General features: G+C 43.0%; 1 protein-coding gene across 2 annotated transcripts in view; it reads left to right on the top strand.

Annotated features, from left to right (window-relative positions):
• The window catches only part of SEPTIN11 (septin 11), a 669,909-nt gene that overhangs the window by 571,081 nt on the left and 71,015 nt on the right, over positions 1-27,813 (top strand). The window contains exon 10 of one of the 2 annotated variants that reach the window (XM_069236823.1): positions 1,869-6,386. The exons of the other annotated variant lie outside the window; for it this stretch is intronic. Coding sequence (XP_069092924.1) covers positions 1,869-1,884 — 16 coding nt within the window. The 3' untranslated portion in view covers positions 1,885-6,386. Of the gene's footprint in view, positions 1-1,868; positions 6,387-27,813 lie in introns of those variants that run through there. 2 annotated transcript variants of the gene reach the window in all.

The raw sequence follows: 27,813 nt of genomic DNA, 5'->3' as shown, positions 1-27,813 counted from the left end.
TGCCCCTAGGCCTATTTTCTCCTATTGCATTCTATAGGATTTCCTACAGTTTGCATTGTTATATGACTATTTACTTGTCTAATTTTGATGTCTAGTGTGTATAATACTTACCTCCAGAAGGAGTATTGTCTCTAAGATATTTTTGGTACTGTGTCACCCAAATAAATACCTTTATTTTTGGTAACACTGAGTATTGTCTTTACTTGTGTATAAGTACTGTGTAACTATAAGTGGTATTTTATGAGCTTTGCATGTTTCCTAGTTCAGCCTAAGCTGCTCTGCTATAGCTACCTCTATCAGCCTAAGCTGCTAGAACACTACTACATTCACTAACAAGGGATAACTGGACCTGGTGTAATGTGTAAGTACCCAAGGTACCCACTACAAACCAGGCCAGCCTCCTATACCGATGTCAGCCGGAGGGGGGCTAGAGTGTCGGCACATTTGGTGATCCATGTGTTGAGATTGCGTGCTGCTGTGTTGGCGTCATCGGAGGGAGGAGGGAGGGATTTGGTGAGCAATGAGGTGAGTTGCCCGTTGGTGATTTCCCTCCATGTCCTGTGGGGGAGGGGTGGGGGGGTCCTGGTGGTGTGGGCACAGCTACTGGGTGCGGTGATTGTGAAGTGTATGAGGCGGTGGTCGGTCCAGTCTAGGGTGGAGATGGTCTTGATGGTGATCCCGCTGCTTGAGGTGAAGATTGGGTCCAGTGTGTGTCCTGTGATGTGTGTGGGTGGGGAGACCAGCTGTCTGAGGCCAAGGGTTTAAAGTTGGAACATCGCATTCCTTGTAAAGGATGGCCTTTGAAGTGGCTCCTGCTCCTGTAAAGAGAGGGTTCCAAATGTATTTTGTTTTCTCCATGGTATTTGTCCTGGTCCAGAAAGTCTCCGCTCTGTGGCCTTGTTGCTTTGCCTAACCCTCTTCCTCTGAAAAAGTTAGGTAAGAGAAACCATTCATGCTTTGTTATTCCTTTTCCCGTATTCCCTCTGCTGTGAAGATGTGTTACATGCTTCCCTCAGCCCTCGTCCCCAGTTTTATTGTTCGTGATATCAGTTATTATCTTACTGAGGGGTCCGTCTTGGTGTTAAATTGTAAAATACACACAAGGCTGGACATTTTCATCCTGTGCATGTTTTCAATGTCCATTATTTAACTGTTCTGTCAAGCGGTGCAGTCAGGGGAAGAAAACAATATCCTACATCTCTGGTAGTACAGACGGCAGGCAACCCGAGGGCTAGGTTTAGTAGTTAAGGAATTCAGAGATAATGCGATAATGCCCTGAAACTACTGTGTATTTAGCTTTTCACCACTTCTGACACTCCCAGGCATACTCTGTACCTGACAATTGCACTGGGGTCTTTTACACAGTTAAAAGAAATAAAGGCATGTAGACTGCAACTCAAATCTAGCCGCTTCATTTTAGTCAAAACATACTTCTTTTTTTTTTTTTTTCAATTTGTGGAGCAAGCTATTTATAATGATTTATTTTATGGACTGAAATTGAATACGGACACATCCGCACAAATTAACTTTCAATGCACCAGTGCAATATATTGGAAAAGGTAACAGTTGGTAAGTTGAAAAAGAGAAAGAAACTAGATGCCAACTTTAACTAACAGTGTGTACTGACTTGTCATGTGTGCTTCTAGAACGTAGAGTATGAGATAATAAAAATGTTTGTTGGTTTGAAGTCTTAATTAGTGCATGAGCATCTGCCGAAGGTGTATGCTGGAGTTCGGCTCTAATCATTGTTTTGGCAGCATTTTCAATTTTTAAGGTGTAGACTTGGGCTAATGGGGGCATTGAGGACAGGCAATTTCTGTTTCTAATTATTTTGTGTTTGTTTTTGTTTTGTTTTCTTCAACTTACAGTGCAAGCTTCACATAAAGCCTGGCAAGCCAAGGATGGTCCCGCATTCACCTGCTTTAGCAATTCTGTGTCCCTGCCATCTGTGTATTTGAACAAAATAACAATTAACTCATTTCATAAATTGATCTATTTGGGAGCTGGCGATGGGGTGAATGAATGAGGAAGAAAACACCTTCAGTTTGTATTAACAATTAGGTCATTTTTCCCCCTTCAGGTCATATTGGCTCTATGTGTCACTTAAAAATTCAGCTTCCCTGTATTCCCCAGTGGGAGTTTATCTAAATTTATAGGTCTTTTTTCTGTTAAAAAAAAAAAAAATGTAAGTTGTGCCTTGGTTGATAAACACGCTTACGCTGACAAGTCTTTTCTGCAGACTGCGCATGAGTGTGTATTTGGTTCGTTTGTACACCTGTACAAAAAGGACAGATTGTGTTGACAATATTTAGTACCATTGGCAATGGATGGTGTTTGCGTCAGTGCACGTGCTGAGATTGCTGAATTCTTACGAGTTGGTATATGTCCAACCTGGGCAGACTCTTGCATATTTTCAGTCATTTTTAAACAGTGGATGATGTAGTTCACCCAGGAGTAAAAGACAGGGATCATGCCTGAAAGCCTCTTATCGCACCAAAGATTCTTTTTAAATGTACAGTTCGGCAACATTCTATGAATGAATCAAATGAGTAAAAAAAAAATATCAACTGAATGTTGTCAAAAATACTTTTCGATCCAAGCAGAAAAAGTACAGTTATACAGCCCAGGCCAATCTTATATTTCACTTTTAAAATCGTGCCTTTCAAATCAGAACTCGCTGTAACTCCTTTCTGAATCGTCAAGGAACAGCACGATATACTATCCTTACACTCACACACACATACATATATATATATATCCTATGCCTAAATCATAAACGTAGAGGGCTGAAATAAAATACCTACAAGATTCTTCCACTTTGTTGTTATGAACTGTCAGAGTACAGCAAACCAATATTGCTAGTGTGTCCAGAACCCAAAATGTACACTCGATCACCGAGTCAATTAAATCTCCAATCTGCTGTAGAAAGGAGACATTCCTTAATTACTGCTAAGATACCACGGAATGATCGAACCTTCAGGGCTATCTGTAATAAGAGTTTGTAAAGTTCATGCTTACCTCCTTATTCTGCCTTACACCTGTTTGTGTAACACCTTCCATACTGTACATAAGTGGACTGTGGATGAGATCACCAGATTCACTTTCGGAGAAGACTCCAGCTGCTCGCCTGAACCATTTTTTTGTGGGGGCTGGGGTTGCACTTCAGAATCCTGTTTCACTACTTTTATCATCCCCGCACTCCTTCACATGCACGCAATGCGCTGCGTTCTGTTATCAAGGTCCAACGGTAACTGGTGGTGTCTCCTTGACCTGAGGCTAAAGGGAGCACTGGTGGTGGGAAGTTGGACCATGAATTGCTTGATTCAAGATGGGCATCTCTTTTTTTCCTATTATCTTTAGGTTTACAAGTGGACTTTTAACGTGACATGCTTCCTTTGACGTACTTGAATGAAAATTGAGTTAATTTGTGTCCTTCTATATTTTTAATGCCATTTCCTTTCCGGACAGGGTCTTTCCCTTTCTGACACATTCCAAGAGATGGCGGCCCATGTTTACACTATGACTTCCGGATTTCTTTCTCTCCTGCTGATCTTCTGCCAGCTTTCCCTCTGCTCATATTTAGGTAGCTTCATGTTTCTTTTCTTTGTAGCTCACAAATGATTTATTCGTTTCACTAAACTCACACATACCAGCACTTCCTGCTTCCGTCCTCACACTGCGATGGTGAAACTTGGTTTTGTAGAAATAATTTCTAAAAGGATTCTAGCGCAGGAACCTCACATTTTTAAACAGCGTAACTTGGATCTGGGTGGGAAGGATAAAAAAGTCTTTTTCGTAGAGTCTTGAATCTCACTGATGAATTATGCAGGAAACAGTGGACAGGGCGTCCATATAGCCTGCTAGACAGTAATTACAGGTCAGGGCTTTGAACTTCCCTCTGTCATGGAGCTGCGAAAAAGGAGATTGATTATTGCATAGATGCTAGTCACTGTGTTAGAAAGCAGAATCAAATTCTGTTTTCCACTTTTCTGGTTAGAGGTGTGATTGACAATTTGTTTTCTCATAGTTTGAAAACAGTTTCCTAACAATTAAGCTGCATATGGTCACTCATTGCTTTTGCCTTCTTATGGTCCTACTGCTTCTTTTATTTAGTGTGCCTTGTCTTGTACGTCGATTTGTTTACGTGTTTTTCTTTGCCAAGTAACAGCATGATGACTAATGGCTGTCTTTTTGTCTAGTTTTAACATATTTTAATAACTAGTCTATCTAGTTCGCCTAAGGTGGGTGGTAAAACACACACAGATCCACTAAACTATACGATTTTGAGCATTGCACATGTATTTATGTCCTTTGTTAATACATAAAACACTACATAAAACTAATAGCTCCATAACATTTGAAAGCTAATAAGTTGTGTTTTGTGTATAACCCACGGGCCTTGTCGTGTTTGTTACTGCTACACCTCTCTTTTCTTTCTGTATCTGTTGCCTCTTTTCACAGTAGTCCTTGGCTGTGCACGGAATAAATGCTAATGGCAAGTCTATCCGGATGTGCTTTCACCGCTGCATGTAAGTACGGTATAACCTCACAACTTTTATTGCCATGTACTTCATATTTCCAAGTATTGTTTATTTTTCCTTTAAAAAAACAATTGTTTTTACTTTAACTTTCCTTTCTTGAACGTCATTGGCAGCTAGACTAAGCACATTTTGACAGTTGTTTCATAAGAACACAGTTTACAGGAGGTCTCTAAGGAGAAAAGACACAACCGAATACAATTTAGATTGATTCTGGCTGTCAAGTATTATTTTTGATAGTTGCTATGCCTGGCTCCTAAGATGACCTCTAAATCATGATAAGTAGCTCAGATTTCACTTATATTATGTATAGCCATTTTTAATAGAGGAGGCATTGGCTGACGCATCAGTGATTAGCGTTCAGGCAGGGATCGGTGGCACCTTTCACAGTAATAGGAATTCAAACATTTGACTGTATCGGTGAGTTCCAGCAGCATACTGGTGCTTAAGCAAATCTTGTAGTCCTTTTTATGATGAACTGCAATTTGTAATATCTTAGTGCTTTCAAATAGAGAACTGACATCTACTTGACTTAGTCCAGGACTGGGGAAAGTGGGCTCTCACGTGGACTGTGGCTAGTAAAACTGCTCAAGAGAAATATTGTATTGATCACAGTTTGCCTCTGCCATTCATTTACCAAGTAGTGTTATTTAACACATGGATGGTGTCCGATGATCACTTAGACCATCTCCGAGCATTTGCTCTATTTAAATCAGCACATTTCATTCTCTTGTGAGTGATTAATATGGAATATTGCAGTCTGAAAAGTCAATTTTACTGATCCTTCTAGAAAACTTTGGTTGTTGTGATTTGCATTATTGGAAGAAAATATGAGAAAAAGCACCTGCAGCGGGCCCTCACCAGAATGTGAGCTTCACATAGTGCTTAGCATTAGGCATGGATCCCTGTGTGGGCAGAGAGTTTAGGTCGCACTCCATAATTCATTCATACAGTTTTCCTGATGCCCAGCCCGAATACCCACTCTGATGGTTTGCAGTGGATATCCGCTGCCTGGGAAATGCACTGGAACCCATCACCCCCTCACAAGTGCTACTGAATTCACTGCCATGTAGTTATCTACGGTAATCAATTTAACTGGGGTGAGATCGAAACCAGCATTGTCGAGTTAAGTCTCTGTATCCTTGTGCCAGTATCTTAACTTGCAAGTGCAACCATCAAAAATCTCCCTCTTGCTTTCTATATAACCTCATTTATCTGCAACTCCTTGAACTAATATGCATTTTCTCTACTGCAAATGTTCCTTATTATTAATGTTTGTTTCAAGTTGAATCCACTTTTGTTACCACATTCATCCACTGGTTTTGTGTTTTTTGTTGATTTATCTGAATTACCTCATTGCCCATCATCATCTCATCATCTTTTAGCTTTCCACCATTTACATAAATGAAAGAAAAGCTCCATTCTTACCTATTGCTTTTAAAAAAGGACCACTGGTACATCTGGGTCTGTACGTGCTCATATAGAACGCTATTACATGGAGATGCTATGCCATGAACTCTTTTTTATTAATTACAGAATATAGAGCTGTAAACAGCAGCAGGAATAATGTCATTTGTATGCTTTTTTATATACCAGCTGCTTTAACTTGTACGTGAGCTAATACCTTGACAGTATTATTTTGAAGCCATTTGTAATGTAGGCAAGGTGGCAATGTAGTATTATTGTAATGTATGTATATAAATGATGTGTTAAGTTTTTGATTATTGGTCAAATACATTTCATGTTAAAGTCTAAAATTAAACGTCATGAATCACTAGTGAGTGCTGTGTATTGAGGAACCCTTATTCACGTGCCCGGTAGTAGAATAAAACATCTTGTTTGTATGCACGTTGTGAGTCATTTTGTTTTACTTTGTGTGTCCTGAGTGTGTTTTCTTTCATGCTCGACAGCCCAATTAAATAATCTGGTAAACTTCCTGGGAAACTATATAAAAACATTTTTCTTTTGAGAAAGGTAAACTTGTCAAAGCAAATTAACATTTCTCTCCCTCGGGCGGACCCTCAGCTTTCCATCATTGCATAGGTGCTTTCTCCCTCAGAACTGTTTGCTGTACCTGCATCTTATCCTGATCTTACAACGGCATTGCCTGCTGATTGGACTCTTTATTTTATTAAATCACGGCTGAAATCCATGGGTAACTGCATCAGGGATTCGGCTCTGAGCTGTGTAAGTGCATTTACTTTTGCTCGCTTAGAATGTTTTTATTTATAGACAACATGAAGGCCGTCGAAAGAAGAGCTTCTGGTCTCCACCATACAACATTCACATTTGCAAGCCAATGAAGAGCAGGCACACTGCTGATTGTAGTATAAACCCATGCCAGGTGTAAATTCCATGAGCGAGAGATCTGGTGGTTTGACTCTGGTAGTGACTCACCGCATTGCAACAAAGGTTAAAAGAACTTTTCATGATGGCACCGCAGGAGTGACCTATTTGCCAAGTAAGGTCCAGCTCTTCTGAAGAGCCCCCACAACGATACGGCTCCGCTCATTGAAGTGTGCCGGCCGGCTCTTGGATCTTTTGGTCATACCATCACCATATGAGGATTCTGGAGGTATGCGCATTCTACCCCAGTATCCGCCAGCTCGTTGGCCTTTGGATGCTGTTTGGCATGATCAAGGTAGAGCAGAGTTCAGGCTCACACACCTAGAATCACTTTCTACCAGAGGCAGAGCACTACAGCATCTTGTTTAGTGTCTTATTTGTAAGTAGATAGAAAGGGTCTGAAAACAAACTCTTAAAAGTGGATACCCGCAAAATAACCTACGCCTTTGCAAAACCTAATAATTAGGGTTTTCTGACACATGCCCATAATACACCTGAGTTGGTGAAGGAAAAGGCATCCAAACAGATGCCCAAGATGCTGAGCTCAAGACATACAAGGTTCTTCGAGCGTGCACAGTCACAAAGTTAAGTCCGCAACACCATAGAAACATGCAGTAGAAAGAGGTCGGGAAGGAAAATGTAGAGAGCCTCTGCCATGCAATGGTCGACTGCTAGCTCAAACGTCAAATCAAATTAGCATGCCCATTTATACGTGGAGGACTTGGAAGACCTTTTGTCACATCCCAGAGGAATACTACAAAAGAGCAAAAAGTATAATTGAAGACAGGACAATATTTTCAATTTCTGCGTGAAGTTATCCTTTGACGATGCTACCACAGCAAGCAGAACTGGCTAGGGCTGATCATGAGGAGGAGTGCATGGTTGCATATCTTATGTTTTAACTCTGAGGATCAGTCAAGTATTATTGACAAGCCCCTCACAGTGAATCCGTTTTTTGGATTAGGCATATACCAAATTCTGGAAGGGATGAAAAAGGAGAGTGAGACAGTGGAAGGGAGGGCAGTCCTCCAAATTTACAGGGTCACATTCAGCAGAGGAATTCCTCCAGAGAAAAGTAGGCCTGGGTATGCATAGTTTTAGAGCACAGAATCGAAAACATGCAGGGACCAGCCAATTCCCAGGTCTCACACAATGGCAACAACTGTGGGAGCAAGTTGATGGTACCCTGAAATTGAGACACCCCAACATTTGCCTCAACTGCACCTCCCTTGACTTACTGGATCGGAGACGGTGTTGAACTTCAAAATCTGGTAGAGACTTCTAGTTGTAGATTCCTTACCTTAGAATATCCCCCAGACGTCAGACTGGATCCGGAGATTTTTCTTTGAGCAATACCCTTGCGCGTCAGTAGGTGACGTCGGTTGACTCTGCAGGCGTCGTGGTCGCTGTGATGACGTCGGGAGTAGTACATAGACGCCGCCCTCGCGCAGTGACGTCAGTTCTTTTCTTTCCGCGCCACGCGCTGATCCAGAGAGAGCTACCCTAGGCTATTTTTGGGCTGAATTTGACCGTTTTGTGGAACTTTTTTGGTGCGACACTTGGTGCGTCGAGGATGTGCCCGAAGACTGGGTTCAAGCAATGCGAGGACTGCCATCAGATGATGTCGGTGACAGATCCTCATCATGTTTGCCTGTGGTGCCTCAAGCGCGACCACGACCCGAAGTCGTGCTCAGAGTGTCGGGCAATACATCAGAAGGCTTTGAGGGAGCGGTCCCTAAAGCTGATGGCGGCCCGGCACTCGACTCCGGGTAGGTCCCGGTCTCGCTCGAGAGGAAGCTTTTGAGATCGGTTGCAGAGCCATCACCACTCGTCTTCTTCAAAGTTCTTGGGTCAATGTAAGAAGAAGAAGAAGTCGAAGAAGTCCCATCGCTCTCTGACTTCACCCGTCGCTCGGCCGACGTGACACGGGACGGGCGTCCATGCACTAGGCCTCCGTCCTCGGAGCCTACGTCTGGGTCGACTCCGCGCTTCCCCGAGTTTGCCGGAGCGACCCCCATCCAATTTAAAGAGTTTTACGAGGCCATGTGCCTCATCTTTGGGCTTGCCGACCCCGATACGGTGCCTTCGGGCCCAAGGGGCTTGGCTGAGGGGCCTTCGGGTTCCGTGCCAGCGGCTTTGGCCCCGGCCACCGAGGTCGCCCCTGGATCCGTGCACAGATCCGCACCGACACCGGTCGCACAATGGAGACCTTCCCTGGCGCCGGGTCGATTATCAACGCTCCCGATGTGGGTAGTGCCCACTATCGACGTCGACCCAATTCTCATACCAGATGAGTCGGAGTGGAGTCAGCCGACGCCGCCATCGGCTTCGGTGGGCCCTATTCACCCGAGGTCAGATTCTGACCCATTTTCCTATGGGTACGAACACGGGGAGGAATTGGAGGGGTCCCTGGACCCTTATGAATACCAGGAAGACCCTTCTATGGACTGGGCACAGGACTTGGGCAAAGCCAGTGGTCTGGATACTTCTCCTGACACTGGCATGCTGTCTCCTCCTACCGTGGCTACGGCGGAGTGAGCTACCTATAGTATGGTGGTTAGTAGGGCGGCTGAGGTCCTTGAGCTACCTACTGTTGAAGTCAGGTCTAATCTCCTGACGGAGGTGCTTCAGCCTGGGGCTTCTACGTCAGAACCCCTTCTCCCATTTAATGAGGCCCTCACTGATGTCCTTTTGGGTACATAGTCCAAACCCAACACAGGGGCTCCTGTGAACAGGACTATCACTCGCCGCCATCGGCCTGCGCCGAACGACCCAAAGTTCCTGTGCCAACATCCTACACCTGAGAGTTTTGTAATCCAGGCGTCCTTTTCTTATGGCGCCTTCCCTTCCGCACCCCCGGATAGTGAATCCAAAAGACTGGAACAATTTGGTAAGAAGTTGTTTTCTTACTCCAGCCCGCACTGCAGTCCGTGAACACCGCATGTCTTTTGGGCCGTTATTCCCACTCACTGTGGGATACGGTTGCGCATGTCCTGCCGCAGATACCGGAGGAAGCTCGTGCTATCGTCTCCCAAGCAGTGAAAGATGGGAAAGACGCGGCTAAGTTCACGATCCATTGTGGGCTGGATACAACCGACTCTCTGGGCAGATCGGTTGTGACGACAGTGGCCTTACGGCGCCATGCCTGGTTACGTACTTCTGGCTTCTCGGAGGATGTCCAACAGTTACTCATGGACATGCCCTTTGATGGCACCCGTCTCTTCGGAGACAAAGCGGACTCGGCCTTGGAGAGGTTCAAGGATTCCCGGGCTATGGCTCGGTCCCTTGGCCTTTCCTTGGTCACACGCTTCCCACAGTCCACTTTCGTGGCCACGGAAGGGGCGCCCTGTCGCATCCTCAACCCAGCCACTGGGCCATGCACGCTGGACCGCCTATGCGTGGAATCCCACATGGCCGCGGGCAGGAACCAGAGGTCTGTCCAGTCCACCTCTGCCCAAACCTTCCTAGTCCGTCCCCTCACTCCCACCCAGTTGGTGGCAGAATCCACCATCACCTGCCCCACTGGAAACATATAACCACAGACGGGTGGGTTTTGCAAATAATTCGGAAGGGCTACTCCTTCCCTTTCGAATCTGCACCACCACACATGCCACCATCCTTCCATCACCTTCCGGAGGATCATTTGGTGCTTCTCCGCCAGGAAGTTGCAGCTCTCTTTGCCAAGGGAGCTATAGAAAAGGTCCCTGTGCCAGAAGTAGGTTGTGGTTGTTACTCCCGCTACTTTCTAATACCAAAGAAGGACAAAGGCTTGCGTCCTATCCTAGATCTTCGGGACCTGAACTACTTCCTCAAGAAGGAGAAGTTCAAAATGCTCACCCTGGCTCAGGTTCTGTCTGCCTTGGACCTAGGAGACTAGATGGTAGCATTGGACTTGCAGGACGCTTATGTCCACATCCCCATCCTGCCTGCCCACCGACGTTACCTACGATTCGTGGTAGGTCACGAGCACTTTGTTTACCGTGCTCCCTTTCGGCCTTACCAGTGCCCCTCAGGTGTTCACAAAAGTGATGGCGGTGGTTTCAGCTCATCTGTGCAGGTTAGGGGTCTCAGTCTTCCCCTACCTAGACGACTGGCTGTTGAAGGCGCCTTCACCCCTGACAGTGGTCTCCCACCTTCCGACTACGACGGACCTCCTGCACCAGCTGGGGTTCACTATCAATGTGCCAAAGTCACACCTGACTCCCTCTCAGACGCTCCCCTTCATCGGAGCTGTTCTGGACACAGTGCTGTTTCAGGCTTATCCTCCCAAAAAGCGAGTCCAAGACATTCAGGCTATGATTCTGATTTTTCAGCCTTGGTCTTGGGTTTCGGTGAGACAGACTCTGAGGCTGCTGGGCCTAATGGCCTCCTGCGTCCTGCTAGTAACACATGCCAGGTGGCATATGTGGGCTCTGCAGTGGGACTTGAAGTTCCAGTGGGTGCAGCATCAGGGGAATCTCTCCGACATGGTCCAGATCTCGCAGGGGACTGCCAAAGACCTGCAGTGGTGGCTTTCGAATCCCAATTGAGTCAATGGCAGATCCCTCTCCCTTCCCCACCCAGATCTCTCTATAGTGACAGCTGCGTTGCTTCTGGGTTGGGGCGGCCACATGGGAGAGGTGGAGATCCGAGGCCTCTGGTCTCCGGCGGAGTCGGGACTCCACATAAATATGCTGGAGATTCGAGCTATCAGACTTGCGTTGAAAGCATTCCTTCCCTCTCTCAAAGGGAAAGTGGTGCAGGTGTTCATGGACAACACTACCGCCATATGGTACTCCAACAAACAAGGTGGGGTTTGGGTCCTGGACCCTTTGTCCAGAGGCACTACGCCTCTGGACATGGCTGGAACATCAGGGCATTACCCTGATGGTTCGACATCTGGCTGGCTCTCTAAACGCCAGAGCAGACGAACTCAGCCACCGGCGCACTGTCGATCACGAATGGCATCTCCATCCGGAGGTGGCGCAAGGTCTCTTTCCTAAGTGGGGAGAGCCTTGTTTAGATCTGTTCGCCTCCGCAGAGAACGCACAATGTCAGCTATTTTGCGCATTGTAGTTTCCAAGGCAGCACTCGCTCTGAGACGCTTTTCGTCTCAAGTGTAACTCCGGCCTCCTTTACGCCTTCCCACCTACCCCTCTTCTGCCCAGAGTTCTCAAGAAAATCAAGTACGACCGGGCCCAAGTTATCTTGGTGGCTCCATGATAGGCTCAAAGAGTGTGGGATCCGGAGCTATTGAGCATGTCCATCGATCCTTCACTCTGTCACAGCAGGAGGGGACGGTCCCCCACCCAAACCTGTCCAACCTCCGCCTTCATGCGTGGAGATTGAGCGGCAATACATGACGGCATTTGCCCTTCCACCCAAAGTCTGCAATGTTATCTTGGCAGCCAGGCGTCCATCGACTAAAACTGTATACACCTGTCGTTGGAATAAATTTGTGGTATAGTGCACCAACAAATCTGTTGACCCGTTTCTGCCCCTCTTTCATAGGTTCTTCTGTTCATTCTTTCTTTAGCACAGCAGGGCTCTGCATTGGGCACCCTTAAAGGGTATCTGTCTGCCATTTCTGCCTTTCTTAGGCTTCCTGATCAGTCCTCACTCTCTTTAAATCTCCTCTTGTGAGTAGGTTCTTGAAGGGGCTCACCCACTTATTTCCTCCCACTCCCTTCATCATGCCTCAGTGGGATCTTAATCTTGTACTTACTTGAAGTTGCACCCCTTTTGAGCCAATGCATAATTGTCCCTTGCGGCTCCTCACAGTCACATCGCTATCACCTCTGCTCGCAGGGTGAATGAGCTTCAGGCCCTTTCTTCAAAGTCTCCATACTTGTCCGTACACACTGACAAAGTGGTGTTGTGCACTAGAGCTTCCTTCCTTCCTAAGGTGGTTACACCATTTCATGTAGGCCAGTCCATCACTTTGCCTACCTTCTACACCCCCCCGCATCCTTCCCATGAGGAGGAGAGACTCCACCGTCTGGACCCAAAAAGAGTGTTGGCGTTCTATCTCAATCGTACTAAAGACTTCCGGTTGGATGATCAACTCTTCGTTGGCTATGTGGGTGTGAAGAAAGGGAAGGCGGTGCAGAAGTGCACCATGTCTTGATGGGTGCTTCTTTGCATCAAATTTGTTACGCTTTGGCAAAATAGCAACCTTCTAACGTCTTGCGGGCTCATTCTACCAGAGCCACTGCTGCTTCCACTGCATTAGCACGCAGAGTTCCTGTCTTGGATATCTGTCAGGCGGCTACGTGGGCATCCCTGCACATGTTTGCTAAGCATTACTACTTGGATAGTCAGGTCCGTTGGGACGGCTACTTTGGTCGTTCTGTCCTGCAGGACATTCTAGAATGATCTTAGTTCACAGCCCACCACTGAGGATGGCATTGCTTGGGTATCTATTCTAAGGTAAGCAATCTGAAGCTAGAAGTCTCTATCAGATGTACAAGTTACTTACCTTCGGTAACAAAATATCTAGTAGAGACATATTCTAGTTGCAGATTCCTTACCGCCCACCCATCCTCCTCGCTTGCAAACTGATTTGTAGGGACAGGGATTCCCCCTTTCAGGTCCTTAGCTCTGACGCACCAATCTCAGTGTTCTTAGCGGCTCTGCGCTCTGGCGTGGAAAGTCGTTAAAAGAAACTGATGTCACTGCGCAAGGGCGGCGTCTATGTACTACTCCCGTCATCACGGCGACTACCAAGTCTGCAGAGTCGACGGATGCCACCTACCGACGCTCAAGGTTATTGCTTGAAGAAAAATCTCCGGATCCAGTCTGATGCCTGGGGGAAATTCTAAGGTAAGGAATCTGCAACTAGAATATGTCTCTACCAGATATTTCGTTACCGAAGGTAAGTAACTTGTACTTCATGAGGCGATGTGCCCCTGCGTTAAGGCATCTCATAAACCATCAAAATAGACTTCATAAAAATGTCCAATTTAATGATAATTTGAGTCCAATCAATAACTGAGTCCTAGATCAATGAAAAGTTAAAGGGAATTATTACAAAATCCAATAATAAGCAGTACCGAGTTAATGCCACGAAGGCTCTCAAAAGTTTAAGAGTATGTAAGAATTAGAAACCATTCTTAATCCCAGTGGTCAGCAAAATCCTCAGGAAAATGCACAGTATCCCTTGCAGCATTAAAGAACTCTCAAACAATTCATTAAATGTACTTGAACACATTAGAGGACCTTATGTCAAAAGCAATTCCAATAAATCAGTCTGCAAATGTATATTGCTCTTTGTTAATTCTGCACTTAAACATAAATCTTGTAAACACATCTACAAATCCCCCCTCTGATTCTTCTTTAATCACTAAATAATGAATACAATCTTGTTAATCAAAGCTATTATGTAATCTGCATTTTTTGTTGCTTCTTTCTGGTATTGTCCATCAACATTACATGGTTGTAGACAAACTCTTTGACATTCTTCATCTCAAATTTGTCCTCACGTTTTATTTTCAGTGATTTCCTTTTATTCTTGCACCTACAATTTTGAAACAGATGCTCAAGTTTAGCAAAAAAAACAGGGCAGTTACACAAATCATTATAATTATTACGGGAGATAGGATTACACGTAAAGTTTCTCCTCCCAAATTATCAATCCATTCAGCAACCTTGCTAAAACACTTCCCTACCTCACTAACCTAGAAGTTGAAAATTTCCCATATGCCATGATTTCTAAAACTTGAAGTTAACAAGAGATTTTAGTTACATTGTTTACATAAGGATTATTAATAGGGCAATTATCTGATATGAAGGTACAGCATACACAGCAAACACTGCCTACCTTTGCAAGAAGGATATCTAGCGCTAAGCGGTTTTCCATTACATAGAATTTATCACGATTAGTTCATAATTAATTTGGGTTAAGGCACCAACAGTGCATGAAGCAAGCCTGTCCACAAGCATAGATAAATGTCTAATTTTCACAACACTTGTGCACACACCTGTAGATGGAATAATAGCACCTAAAATATCTAATACTAATACTATCTGTTTAAATCTAAGTTTCACTCTCTTCAAACCAACTACATCATCCCCCACTTATATAATAGACTCTAGGAAACAGCAAAGCCAGACAGCATGATCCAACCTGGTTACATTGCAAATTAAAATAAGCAGCCTTACCATATATATAATATAATACAGTACTCTCAAGGTCAGCTCCTCACCAATCAGAAAATCTCAATTTATAACTTAACTTCTTTCACACACACACTCTCTCCAACATATTCAGCCTTATCAGTCTTCAGTTTCACAGCACATCAACTCACCCTGTAAATGTGGCAATCTAAATTCTTCTTCTTTAATGTGTTTTCTTATTTCTCAGCTCTCCAATATCACAACTCACTAACTTAACTTTCCCTATGTGTTAATGTCTTATGTTTCACTTCATTATATACTGTAGTCAGTTCAACTCTTCTGGATAAGTATCTCCCCTTAGAGTAGGCACAGCAACAGGCCTACTAAGACTATTAATATAATTAATAAAACAATTGAACTAATGATATTACAGCATCTGCTGAGATGTTATGTTGATGTTGATGTTGTGTTGATTTGTAGAGGGCAGCTGATCACCACTGTGTATGGCACGCGTGAGGGGGGGAGGAGGAGATCATGCCTGTTTCAACTGGAAGAGCCATGCTTTGATGTTCCTTTGGAAGTCCCTGAGGGAGGAAGAGGTTCTGAGGGGTTATGGGAGATTGTTCTAGGTCTTGGCTGCAAGGTATGAGAAGGTGCATCCTCCGCTTCTGGACTTCTTGATCGATGGAGGTGTGCTCTTACCTGGAACACATCAAAGGTATCTGATGGGTTGGTTGACGTGGTGGTTGAAGTATGCTGGTCTGGTGTTGTGGAGAGCTTTGCTGGCGTGGGTGAGTAGCTGAACTTACATCTTTCCTGGACTGGGGGCCCTTGGAGATTGTTGTGGTGTGGAGGGATGTGGTTATTTCACACGATGTTCAGGATGAGTTTGACTGCCGTTCTGGATGGGTTGGATTCGGCGTAGAGCATGGGTTCAGATTCCAAAGTAGAGAATATTTCCATAGTCAAGTCTATTTGTGATAAGACCCTGGGTGACTGTTCGTCTTGTGTTAAGGGGGATCCACCTGAAAATCTTGCATAGCATTTGCGGGATGTGGGAGCAAGATGAGGCAACAGCGTTGATCTGTCTGTTCATGGACATGTTGGTGTCGAGGGTGATCCTGAGGTTCTTTGCATGGTCTGTAAGGATGGGCCGGGAGCCAAGTTCAAAGAGAGGCATCTGGAGGGGCTGGGGGGGAGTTGCTGCCAAAGATAAGGACTTTGATTTGTCTTTGATGAGCTTGAGGCAGTTGTTTTTTATCCAAGCAGTGACGTTGCTCATGCAGTTTGAGAAGTTTGCTTTGGCAATGCTGGTTGAGTCGGTAAGGGAAAGAATGAGCTGTGCGCCATCAGAGTAGGATACTATGTTAATGCCATGGGCCCTAACAATGTCCGTGAGGGATGTCATGTAGACATTGAAGAGTTTTGGGCTCCTTGACGGACTCCACAGACGAGTTTCTTGGGTTCTGAGGTTTAGGGGGAAAGGCTAACTCATTTAGTTCTGCCTGTGAGGAAGGAGGATATAAATTTAAAGGTTGGTCCAGAGATACCCAAGTGCTAAAGCTTTTTGATGAATGAGTTGTGGGAGACCGTAACAAAAGCTGCAGAGACATCGAGGATGATGAGTGCGTCCATTTCTCCTTGGTCGAGGATGCTGCTGATGGTATCGGTGGCTCAATTGAGGGCTGTTTATGTGCTGTGGTGGGTGCAAAAAGCCTGATTGAGAGCTGTCTAGAGTTGATGGAGTTGTACGTGGTCTACGAGTTGGGTATTGATGGCTTTCTCCATGACTTTAGCTGGAAAAGACAGGAGCGAGATGGGTTTGTAGCCACTGAGAGTGTTGGGGTCTGCTGTTTTCTTATGAAAATAAAAACAAGAATATATTGTGTAACTCCGAAAATCAAAGTTAACAAAAATGATCATTAAAACTATAATACATTTAATTTCTTTCTTTGGAAACAATAATCAAAATAAACAAAACTTCAAAAATCTTATTTTCCCTTTTCAAAAGTTCATTTCAGTCCACCCTCTAAAAAGATTCTATTTTTCTGCTTTCAGAGCTTGCTATGTGTTTTCCCTTTTAGCTCTGACTTGAACAGTCTTTCAGCTTCTCAGGGTGGTTCCTGCTCTTCCTCTGATTCAATTTCAGGTTCACTTTCAAAAATGTATTGATGGCAGTTTATTGGACTGTAGACTTCTGGTTCTGATTCTTCTTCCTCAGACACTGTTGCTAGATATACCCATTCAGGTGATCATAATTTCTGTTTGGGGTTCTCTTTCTCATTGGTCTTTCAGCAACTGATGATTCACTTTCACTGTTTTCCGAATCTAATTCAAGTTACTTCAGACTCTTTATTGATTATTTTTAATCTCTTGTTTAAATTGGTTTCTTTTACAGGTTCCTTCCAGTGACTTATTTTCTTCAGCTATTTCTTTTGCACCTGGAAACACTGTTAATTCTTTGTCACTCACTGATTAACTTGAACCCTGATCAGTTTCAACTGCATGATTCACTGTGAACCGCTTTCTTCCTGTGGGTGTTCTTGTGACTCAAATTTTCGATGGAAGTCTTTTGTTGTTTGGTTAAGAGACTAAGAGGGTCATTCTGACCCTGGCGGCCGGTGGCCGCCAGGGCCACCGACCACGGGAGCACCGCCAACAGGCTGGCGGTGCTCCCACGAGCATTCTGACCGCGGCGGTTCAGCCGCGGTCAGAAGCGGAAAGTCAGCGGTCTCCCGCCGACTTTCCGCTGCTCGTGTGAATCCTCCATGGCTGCGGAGCGCGCTCCGCAGCCATGAGGATTCCGACCCCCCCTACCGCCATCCTGTTCATGGCGGGAAAGCCGCCATGAACAGGATGGTGGTAGGGGGGGTCGCGGGGCCCCTGCCGTGCCCATGCCAATGGCATGGGCACGGCAGGGGCCCCCGTAAGAGGGCCCCGCAAAGTATTTCAGTGTCTGCCTTGCAGACACTGAAATACGCGACGGGTGCCACTGCACCCGTCGCACCTTCCCACTCCGCCGGCTCGATTACGAGCCGGCATCCTCGTGGGAAGGTCGTTTTCCCCTGGGCTGGCGGGCGGTTTTTCAGCAACCGCCCGCCAGCCCAGGGGAAAACTTGTAATACCCGCCGCGGTCTTTTGACCGCGGCGCGGTATTTCGGAGGGGGGAATTCTGGCGGGCGGCCTCCGCCGCCCGCCAACATTGGAATGAGGGCCTAATTCTTCTTGATACCACTACCGCGTAAGCCTTTGAATTTGTAACAACTCTTCATTATGATCCTCACCTTGAAACTGGACTGTACCACTGGTATCGTACCAGGAACTTCACTAGAACTCGCATTTTCACTGATCTTGACGTCTATGACTTCCTTTTCTTCACTAGTTTCACCTTCAGCTTGCCAATTTTCAATATTTCCACCCCCTCTGGATCCACACTGCAAACTTGAGCTTGACTCTGTGAATCATTGGTTGTTTTTACCACTTGTTCATCTTCAGTCTTAACCTTTTTCATGTGTGCATTGTGAATCCACTATGGCATGCCAACATACTGTACAGGATATGGTCCCTTCCAAAGCTTCTCAAGAAACTCTTTTCTCATGAGTCTTCTGACAACTATCCAATCACCGGGACTAAGAATATGGTACTATATTTATTTCAATATTTTATCCAGGCCATTGCACTAATCTGGAATAATGACATCAGTAATTGAAGCAAGTGCAGCTGAAGGAGCTATTCTCAGTGCTCATCGAGTGAAAGACCACCCTTTTGAACAGGGTTCCATCTAATTCTCATCAAGATAAGAGGAAGAGCATCTGGCCACTTCAAACCAGTAGAAGCACAGACTGTGGAGAGTTTAATCTTAAGGGCCCCAATTATCTTCTAAACCACTCCAGAAGATTGAAAACAATACTCTCAATGGAACCTCTGATCAGTCTGAAGAATAGTACAAATCAATTGCAAAATATAGTTTTTAAAATAGTAGCCATGGTCTGTCTCAATAGAAAAAGAAAATAAATTGGTAACCCAAATTGTGTTATCAGTTTCGTCAATAAAAGCTTGACAACTGTAAGGCTGTCTAATCTCCAGGTGGGATAAGCCACGACCCATTTAGAAAACAAGTAGACAATTATAAGAATGTATTTTAAACCTTTTCAAACTGGCACCTCCTTAAAATATGTATGGAGTGGAGTCTTGTAAGTGGGCCCTCTGGCTGGCCAATGATTCAGGATTGTTGGGGTTCTCTTTCCCTAATTATTTCTCTGATAGACCAGACATTGAGAACATAAATCATCAGCATTGTTTGTAAAATTTTAATTTTTGCTACATTTCTTAAAGGTTCTGATCATTAAGTTCCTCCCAGAGTGAGATTACCAATAGAAATATCAATCCATGGGGTAAAACATCGCATCAGGTACTACATTCCTTTGTAAAGTAGTAACATGCAAATTGTGATGATTTTCCTTGTAACCTAATTTTACCCAGTTCTTGTTCTCATCTTCTGTAGCCTTCTCCTGAAGGTCTCTTAACTTGCTTAGAGAAGCTTGAACTGAACTTGAAACAATTACATTTTCTCTAATATTTCTAGAATTTCTTCTCGATTTATCAGATTCAGTTACTTGGGTCACTGTTTAATTTGTAAATACACAGTATCTGGCCTCTTGATCTGCATATATTGTTTTCAAGAGTGATCATAATCTTTCAAGTCTTATGGGTAGCACACTTGACCACAATCTCTTTTGGCTGCTATGTTGCTTTCAGCAAATCAAGAATATAGTGACTGTTTTTGATGGGAGCGCCAAAATATGTCATCAAACCCGTTTGTGACCACAGCTGACTAAAATCATGGACCACACCAAAACCATACAGGTTGTCCATATAAGTTGTCATATTCAAATTTTCTGATAAGCAACAAGCTCTTTCAATGCAACCAAATCTGCTATTTGTGCTAAAGTTACATTTGGCAAATAGGATGTTTCAAGAATTTCATAAATGGAACGTACTACATAGGCAGCCTTGAATGCTCTTAAATAAGACCCATTAACAAAGTCAAATCAGCCACTTCAAGAGGAGTTTCCTTGACATGTGGTCTTGGTTTGGTAGATAATTTGGTTACCTCTATGTAGTCATGTTCAGTTTCATCATTATCATTACCATTGTTCCTGTCTTCACCAGTTTTGTTTGGAATTGGAAGCAATGTTGCTGGATTCACCGTATTGCAGCTCTTAATCAAGATGTTCTCAGCTAACAATCTGACTTGTTCATAGCTTCCTTCTGGTGGTTGGAGGGTTAATTTTCAGAATTGCAGAAATGTGTTCTTTTAATACTTTCCTTGATCCTTTTTCTTTCAAAGAGATGTTATTGGGTTTTCAGTAAATCAACAACACAACACAAACAATATCAACAGCCTATATCATATCATTTGCTCCTGTTTCAATGTGATAACCAAGAAACATTACTTCTTTTTTACAATTCTGCATCTTAATTGGGAAACCTTATGGTCATTGCCAGCTAAATGATTAATCAAAGCAATTGGGTCACATTTACAGCCTTGTTTTGTCTTGGATGTGACCATTAAGTCATCAGTATACTGTGCCAAGACTGAGGAATAGGGTAATCTCAAATTCTCTAGATCTAGCGTCAACATTTAATCAAAAATTGAAGGACTTTAAATATACCATACCCTTGTGGCATTTTACTCCAAAGGAGAACCTTCATTTGAAATTGAATGAACACAAAAAGGAATCAACTCTTTTAGTGCAGAGCAATGGAAAAGGACGCTTGGCATAAGTCAGTGACCGAATACCATTAGGCCTAAGATGGAATTTAAAACAAAATTACTGCTGGATCTGGAACCACTGGATAGCACTGATTACAAATTTATTATTTCTTGTGCTTAAATCCTGTACAAGTCTCCATTTGGCACTCCGTTTCTTTATCCCCTTTATGGGAGAGTTCAAGGGCTACCAAGAACTTCCTGAAGAGTTCCCTGCTAAATCATTTTCTCAGTGACAGGTTTCTTTCCTTCTTCTGCCTCTCTAAAAGGTTTATACTGCTTAGTTCTGGGGAAAATGGCAGTAGGTGTAATTCTAATTATAAATGGCTCAGCACCTTTTATTAGATCTATTTCTTTACCAGAGAAATATTACACCTCCTCTTTGACCCCATATCCTAAATCCAGAGGTAGTTCACCTTTGGCCAAGACTGGAAACTATTGAACTTTTATGTATTGTGTCTTAATTGTAAACACTGATCAACATCTTGGATTTCAGTTGTGGTGTGCAGTAAATCACACAATTCTTTTTGAATCACAGAAAATAAACTGATGTTTATTTTCCATCGGCCCTGTTTTAAAGGAGGCATCTGCTTTAACCTGGTTAACAATTTGTTTATTACTGATCTCTTACAACTTGAACTCACTTATGACAGAGGTAGGTTTGAGACTTCCACTGAATGAACTGTAGAACTGGTAGCTCCCATATCTATATAAAAAAAAAGAAACAGAGTGACATTGACTTAACCATCAATGTATGGTCCACTTTGGTCTACCACTAGGACTGTTCCATGCAGACAATCTTGCTCCCTTCTCAGGCATCATCATTGTGAATTACTTACTGAAGGAAACAGGAAAATCACTACACAGATGCATTGGATTCAGCTGGTTTCCTAGATTGCATGGCATTTTATTTTTCATTTTTTGGCTGCAACACTGAGACTGTAAGCATTGTCATGCAAAACTGTTTCTGATCATGCATTCCATGCATACAAGTCGGTTGAGCTGGGACCACTGGCATTGTCTTTTTGCTCTGTGCAACAAATTAATTCTAAACTCATTATCATTTAGTCTGCAGTCCTGCTTCCAATGCCCGAGTCTACCACAGAAATGACATGAAGTGTTCTTTTTCAACATCTCAATATTTACATGAATTTCAGAATTGTTCAATATCCCTCTTCCACAACCTTGCATTTGCATTGCTCCATTTCACATTTACTGTCCTTGCATTGAAGCCATCCCATTAATTCCAGCATTTACAGATTGCACATAACCCAAATTTGAGCTAGTCAACTGTTTCCAGGCATTCCTTTTAGGTTGCTTCATCTGGGGAACAACCAGCTTCCGCTTGAATTTGTTCTGCTTTGCATCAAACCAATCACTACTGTTCTTGGCAAGCTTCAAAATCACTAACACCATTTTTCTCTGGATCTTCAACTCTGCTGTCATCCTTAAAGATCTGCATAGGCCTCTCATAATACATAAACACTGGCTCTTTCAGCTCTTGTGAAGCTCTCAAGACCTTTCCCAATTAATATTCTTTTCAGGTACATTCTTTTTCAGATGTTCAATCACCTGTCTATGTTTACTAGCTACCTCATCAAAAGGAACATTATTAGTTTCCTGGGTTGGCCTAGCAATAGGAAACTAGTTGTCACACCACAAATCACCAGGAACCACTATTTCAAACAGTGAATTCAAATTGGTCCACAGTTTCTCCAAAATCATATTCAACCTTTGAACTTCCTTGTACCATCTTTAAGGCTCCTCTCACAATTTTGGAAAATTTGGAGTAAAGGCATACCGATCAGCTCTTGTCCAAAGCACATGCACTAAATTTCCTACATGTACCTCTCTCAATAAGAACTCTAAAATTGCCCCTGCTTCTGAATCACTAGCTGACCCCTTCACATTTCTTCCTATCTCAATAACTTTCTTTTTGTTTGCTGCCCCTCTCTACCATCTCTCCTCTTGTTGCTTTAGATTATTCTATTCCCTTTTTTCAATTAGGTCTTTAATATGAGCTTTTAAACTCCTTAAACCCAGTTTTTTTATTTCATCATGTGTCAATCCATTTTGTAATTCTTTCTCACATTTTTCATTTAACTGATGCCAACCTCACATTCATCAGCCAATTCTTCCAATTGATCGTGAGCTTTGTTCGTACATCTGGCTGCTTGTTTAATCAAGTACCTCATCTCATCAATGTTTTATGTTAATAATCTGTTTAAATAATTTGTCCCTTGCTAAATTTCGCCAAATTCAATTTTTAACAGTTCAACATTTTTTACCCTTTTTAAAGGATATTCCTCTCCCATAGTTGTATTGATTCCTTTCCCATAGTTGTATTATTATTTAGGTCAATTTGAGTTTGTGAAACATCTGGGGTATCTCTGCTAGTACATGGTAATGCTGCATTGAAGTCTCAAGTAGGGTGCTTGCTACTGTACTTACAACCACAGATGTGTCAAGTACCTGTGTCTGGGCACCCATGCTGTCTCCTACTGCACCCGTATCTGGTATTGCAATAGGACAAGTTCCCTGTCCCCCATCAATATAGGGAAGATGCCTGGAATTCAGAAGGTCATTTAGAAAAGTGTCCTCCTCATCTGCCTCATGATTCTGATTTATTTTTGTTATCAGTTTCTTAGACTACTGCAGGGAAACTATTACTTCTTCCGGCATATCCTCCCTCCAGCATTTTTCCTGTGATGCCACTTGCTTTCTAAGCATTGTCTAAATGAACCTTTTACTTGGTTTGTCATTTTCTTTCCTTTCTTCTCTGTGGCTGTCCGATTTGTTCAATGCCTGAAACTGTGTGGGTTTTAGTAAAAGCTTTCCATCATTCATATTTTGTCTCAGCAAGTCTAGCTTTGTAATATTAAAGAAACCGCCTAAAGTAAACTATGAATCTTTATCAGAAGCAGTATATTCATACCGGTCAGAAATCCAGTTGTAGTCATAAACCTCAACGTTTGTCATCATTTCATATGCATGAGTTTCCTTGGCAGGTAATTTTTCACCCTCAGTTGAAGGTACTTCAGAAACTTTAGGCTTTATTAACACAGCACCAATAATTTTTGCTCTAAACATTTTGAAAATGACACAAAATAAACCATTTAACAACAACCAATCCCAGTGTGGCTCCATGAAAGGTCACTCTATTTACAGCGCAGCTTTGTCGGCAACGAGCCAATGACAGCACAGTATTGTGGTGACATCTCACCAAGAATCAGCGTGGCTCCCAGTCTGACTAACCAATCACAGTATGTCTTCTCCTTGAATGAGGAAAAGAATTGCAAAGCCCTCTTTCAATGAACTTCTACTAAATAAAACCAAATAAACCTTGTCTGCTCAAACCGGCACAGCAAGGAATTTTGCAATTTATAATATATTTAATCTCACATCAATAGAAACAAGAGCAGCAGCAATAACGGTGCTGCTAATCAATCTGGTTCACACTAGGCAGACCCCCCTCCAGCACTAAGCTACCCTAACTAACGCAATTTCTCCTATGCACCAAGGAGCAAAAAACACTAACCTAAATTATAAACGAAAGACTTATTAATTCAGAAATCCATATAAGTGTGTTTGCAGCACCTCGCAAAACACACAACCTCAAGCAGACAAGTAAACAAGAATATATTGATCTTGGATTTTAACAGATCTGATAACCAAATCCACAAAATAACAAAACAAAATCTTCTTCACCATAAATCACAAGTATGAATAAAACACCAGAATCACAGAAATCACACCACCAAATGAATCCAAAATAAGCATTATTACATAATCAAATGCCTCATACACAGCATAACAATCTGTCTTACAAACATACTTCAGCAACATGACATAAACACACGTAAGTCACTCTCCGTCACCAAAATCATTCCACGCTGTTCATGCTGACACTCCAAATCACTCAGGAACAACACTGAAAGTCTGGTTTCCTGGCAACGTCTGAATCCCGGAAAGTCCATAAGGGAAAATCCACTATCTCTATAGACTGGGGAAAAGAGAGGTCTGAAAACTACAGCTGGACCCTTGTAGGAAAAAGACATGCTAGACCTCCCATGATTTGCTGTATCAGAGAATGTGTTGAACCTCAATTTCATGAGGCAATGTGTCCCAGAGTTATATCACCAACCAAAACATCAAAATTAGTCAAATCCATTAAAAGGATAATTTGAGTCCATTCTAGATCAATGAAAAGGTAAAGGATTTTAATAAAAAATTCAAAGGTCAGAGACAAAGTTAATGCCATGAAGGCTCTTTAAACAAAAGTATACAGAGTGTGTAAGAATCCCCCAAAAAACTAAATCCCAATGCGCAGCAAAATAGTCAGAAAAATGGACAGCATCCCTAGCAGCTTCACAGAAAGCACAAACTCTTCTGCCTCATCCCCAAAAACAAGTGGGATTTATACACAATTTGTGCATATTAAATCATATTTCTGCAGATTCATTGTGGTGTGAGCAAATGTATAACTTCGTCAGCAAATCAGAGTACATGAAAAAATAAACATAATTACCTTAACACCTAAGCACTATCTTATTTCCTTACATAAGTATTCAGCACTCTCTATTCTAATGTCACCTGGAGATGGTCAAACAAATATGAAACACTGACAATAACAGTTTCTTTGAATGAGTAGATCCAGCGAAAAAATAGAAAAAATAGCTACTTGTAACAATATTACATCCAACTGTGGAAGGTTTGTCATGAGCAAAACAATAACAGCAATGAAAATAAAGTATTAGGACTTCAGCTTGATCGTGGGCTGCAGAGTCTGTGGAGAGGGTATGTGCCCAGGAGGGTAAACATGAGTAACAGAGATGACTTCCATCTTGTTCAAGATGGTGTTTTACATAGGAATGTGGCCTAAGTAAAGCACATTATTAAATACACTCCTACACATCATTAGAGCAATTGTATTACATCAGTCAGCAGACATGAAATCATGAGTGTGAATACATATTGGCCATTGTTAATCGTGCACAAAAATACAATTAAAACACTTCTAAGCATTTTTTGGTGCATAGGAGAAACAAAAGAAGGAAGTTTCAGGGGATCTACCTCTAACTCCGCCAAGTGACTCAGACACCCCTCCCCACACACACCACAGCGATAGGGGTGAGAATAAAGGATGTCTTGAAAACTGGGAAGCCGTTTCCACAGACGAGGGGCTTGTAAATATTATTCTTTATGATTACTGCATAGACTTTATACAATTTATCAGTAGGCAAGCATTTACCCATCAGCTAGAAAATGCTACACTTTTAAATGGAAGAGGCATATGAGAAGGAAACCCAATGCATACTCCATCTGGACATGGCCATAGTCCAATACGTAATGCACCTCATGAAATGTAAACTTTCCTATGGTTCGCTGAGGGTACGTTTGTCCACCATTGCAGCTTACATAAAAGGGCTAAACAGACATTGTGTTCCACTTTCACTGATCAAAGGTTTCACAGAAGGGGGAAAGAGGCTTTTTCCTTCCAGGGAGATACATTCCCTGCAGTGGAATCTTAAATGGGTGTTAGCAGGGTGAATGAAAGCGCCATTTGAACCCTTGCATAAGACAACGGTCAGATATCTTACATTACAAAAAACATGTTCTTGGTAGCTATCCCACATCACTAAGAAGATTGTTCAAGATACTAGCTTGAAGGTTGCATGAGCCATACATTTCCATACACAAGGATAAAGTAATAATGTGGACACACCCAAAATGCCTACCAAAGAGCATCTCTCCTTTTTACATGAACCAGAATATCATAAGTGAGAAATTGGGTTGTTGGTTGACTGGGGCGTGAGCCCTGGTCAAGCAACAGCCACACTCCCTTGCAGGGTGAGCCACAAAAAGTCACTAAATTAGCTTGTGCTTAACATTGGGTGGCTTGGCACAAAAAGCAGTCAAGCTTAACTTAGAGGTAATGTGTCAAGTATTTATGCAGCACACAAACAGAAATAAAGTGAAAACATAACACCAGAAAAATCCCAAACCAATTTAGACTATCACAGTAGATTGTAATAAATAATTTGATACCGAACCTGTTATGTCCCTGTGGCTCTGAACAGGGGGGCTAGCAAAACGAGCCCTTGAAGTCACTTATGGAAGTCCTGGGTGCAGATGTAGATATAGGGCTCAATAGCAAGACTTGCCTTTGAGGGTCCAAGGCAGGTTCCAGCCAGCAAATCATTCCTTCAAGATACAGCATCAGTCTGGCAGAATGCACAACAGGTCACAGCAAGAGGAAAATCCCTGAGAGTCCTTCTGCAGGTCCAGTAGTGAACTGAAGGGTGGATCTGAGAGCCCTATTTTTATACCCTATTACCTTGCTTTTAGAAGGAGGGAGTTTGGAAAGATTTCTTTCTGGAAAGATTCTGTGAAGTTCCGGAAGTTTCCTGCCTTCCCTGCCCTGGCTCCAAGTTGGCTGCAGTGACAATAAAGGGTTGTTAGGCCTACCGTGAGGAGACAGGGCACAGCCTATTCAGGTGCAAGTGAGGCTGCCCCTCCCCCCTATCAAGCCGATGACCAGACCATTGCGGCACACCCAACCCCACTATTGTGTGACTGCCTGGGAAGAATCACAAAGTCTAACTGTCAGCTACACACAGCCATGTGATCCAAGATAGGCCGCAGGCGCCAAGGGCAGGAAAATGCCAACTTTCTAAAAGTGGCGTTTTCAAAATTGTAATGAAAAATCCAACTTTACCATTAAAGAGGGTTTATCATTACTATTCTATAGATACCAAACATATTATATCTTCCACCTTTCAATTACAGCTTATTAAAGGTGAGAATGAATCCCCTCTGTTATCATATGGGAGAGGTAGGCTCAGAGTAGTGAAAAACAAATTTGGGAGCTTTTCACTATTGGGACATGTGAAACTTAAAATTATATGTCCAACCTTATAATTACGTAGCACCTTGCTCTATTGGCTACCTAGGCCCTACCTTAAGGATGACCTTTGTGTAATAAAAGGGGCGTTTAAGGCTTGCCAAGGGGTTTTAAATTCCAAGTCAACATGGCAGTGTGACACTGCATTCAGGTTTCAA

The sequence above is a fragment of the Pleurodeles waltl genome, chromosome 1_2 (assembly GCF_031143425.1).
Source record: "Pleurodeles waltl isolate 20211129_DDA chromosome 1_2, aPleWal1.hap1.20221129, whole genome shotgun sequence".
Classification (NCBI taxonomy): domain Eukaryota; kingdom Metazoa; phylum Chordata; class Amphibia; order Caudata; family Salamandridae; genus Pleurodeles; species Pleurodeles waltl.
Note: the sequence above shows the minus strand (reverse complement) of the source record. Positions and strands in the feature narration are given on the sequence as shown.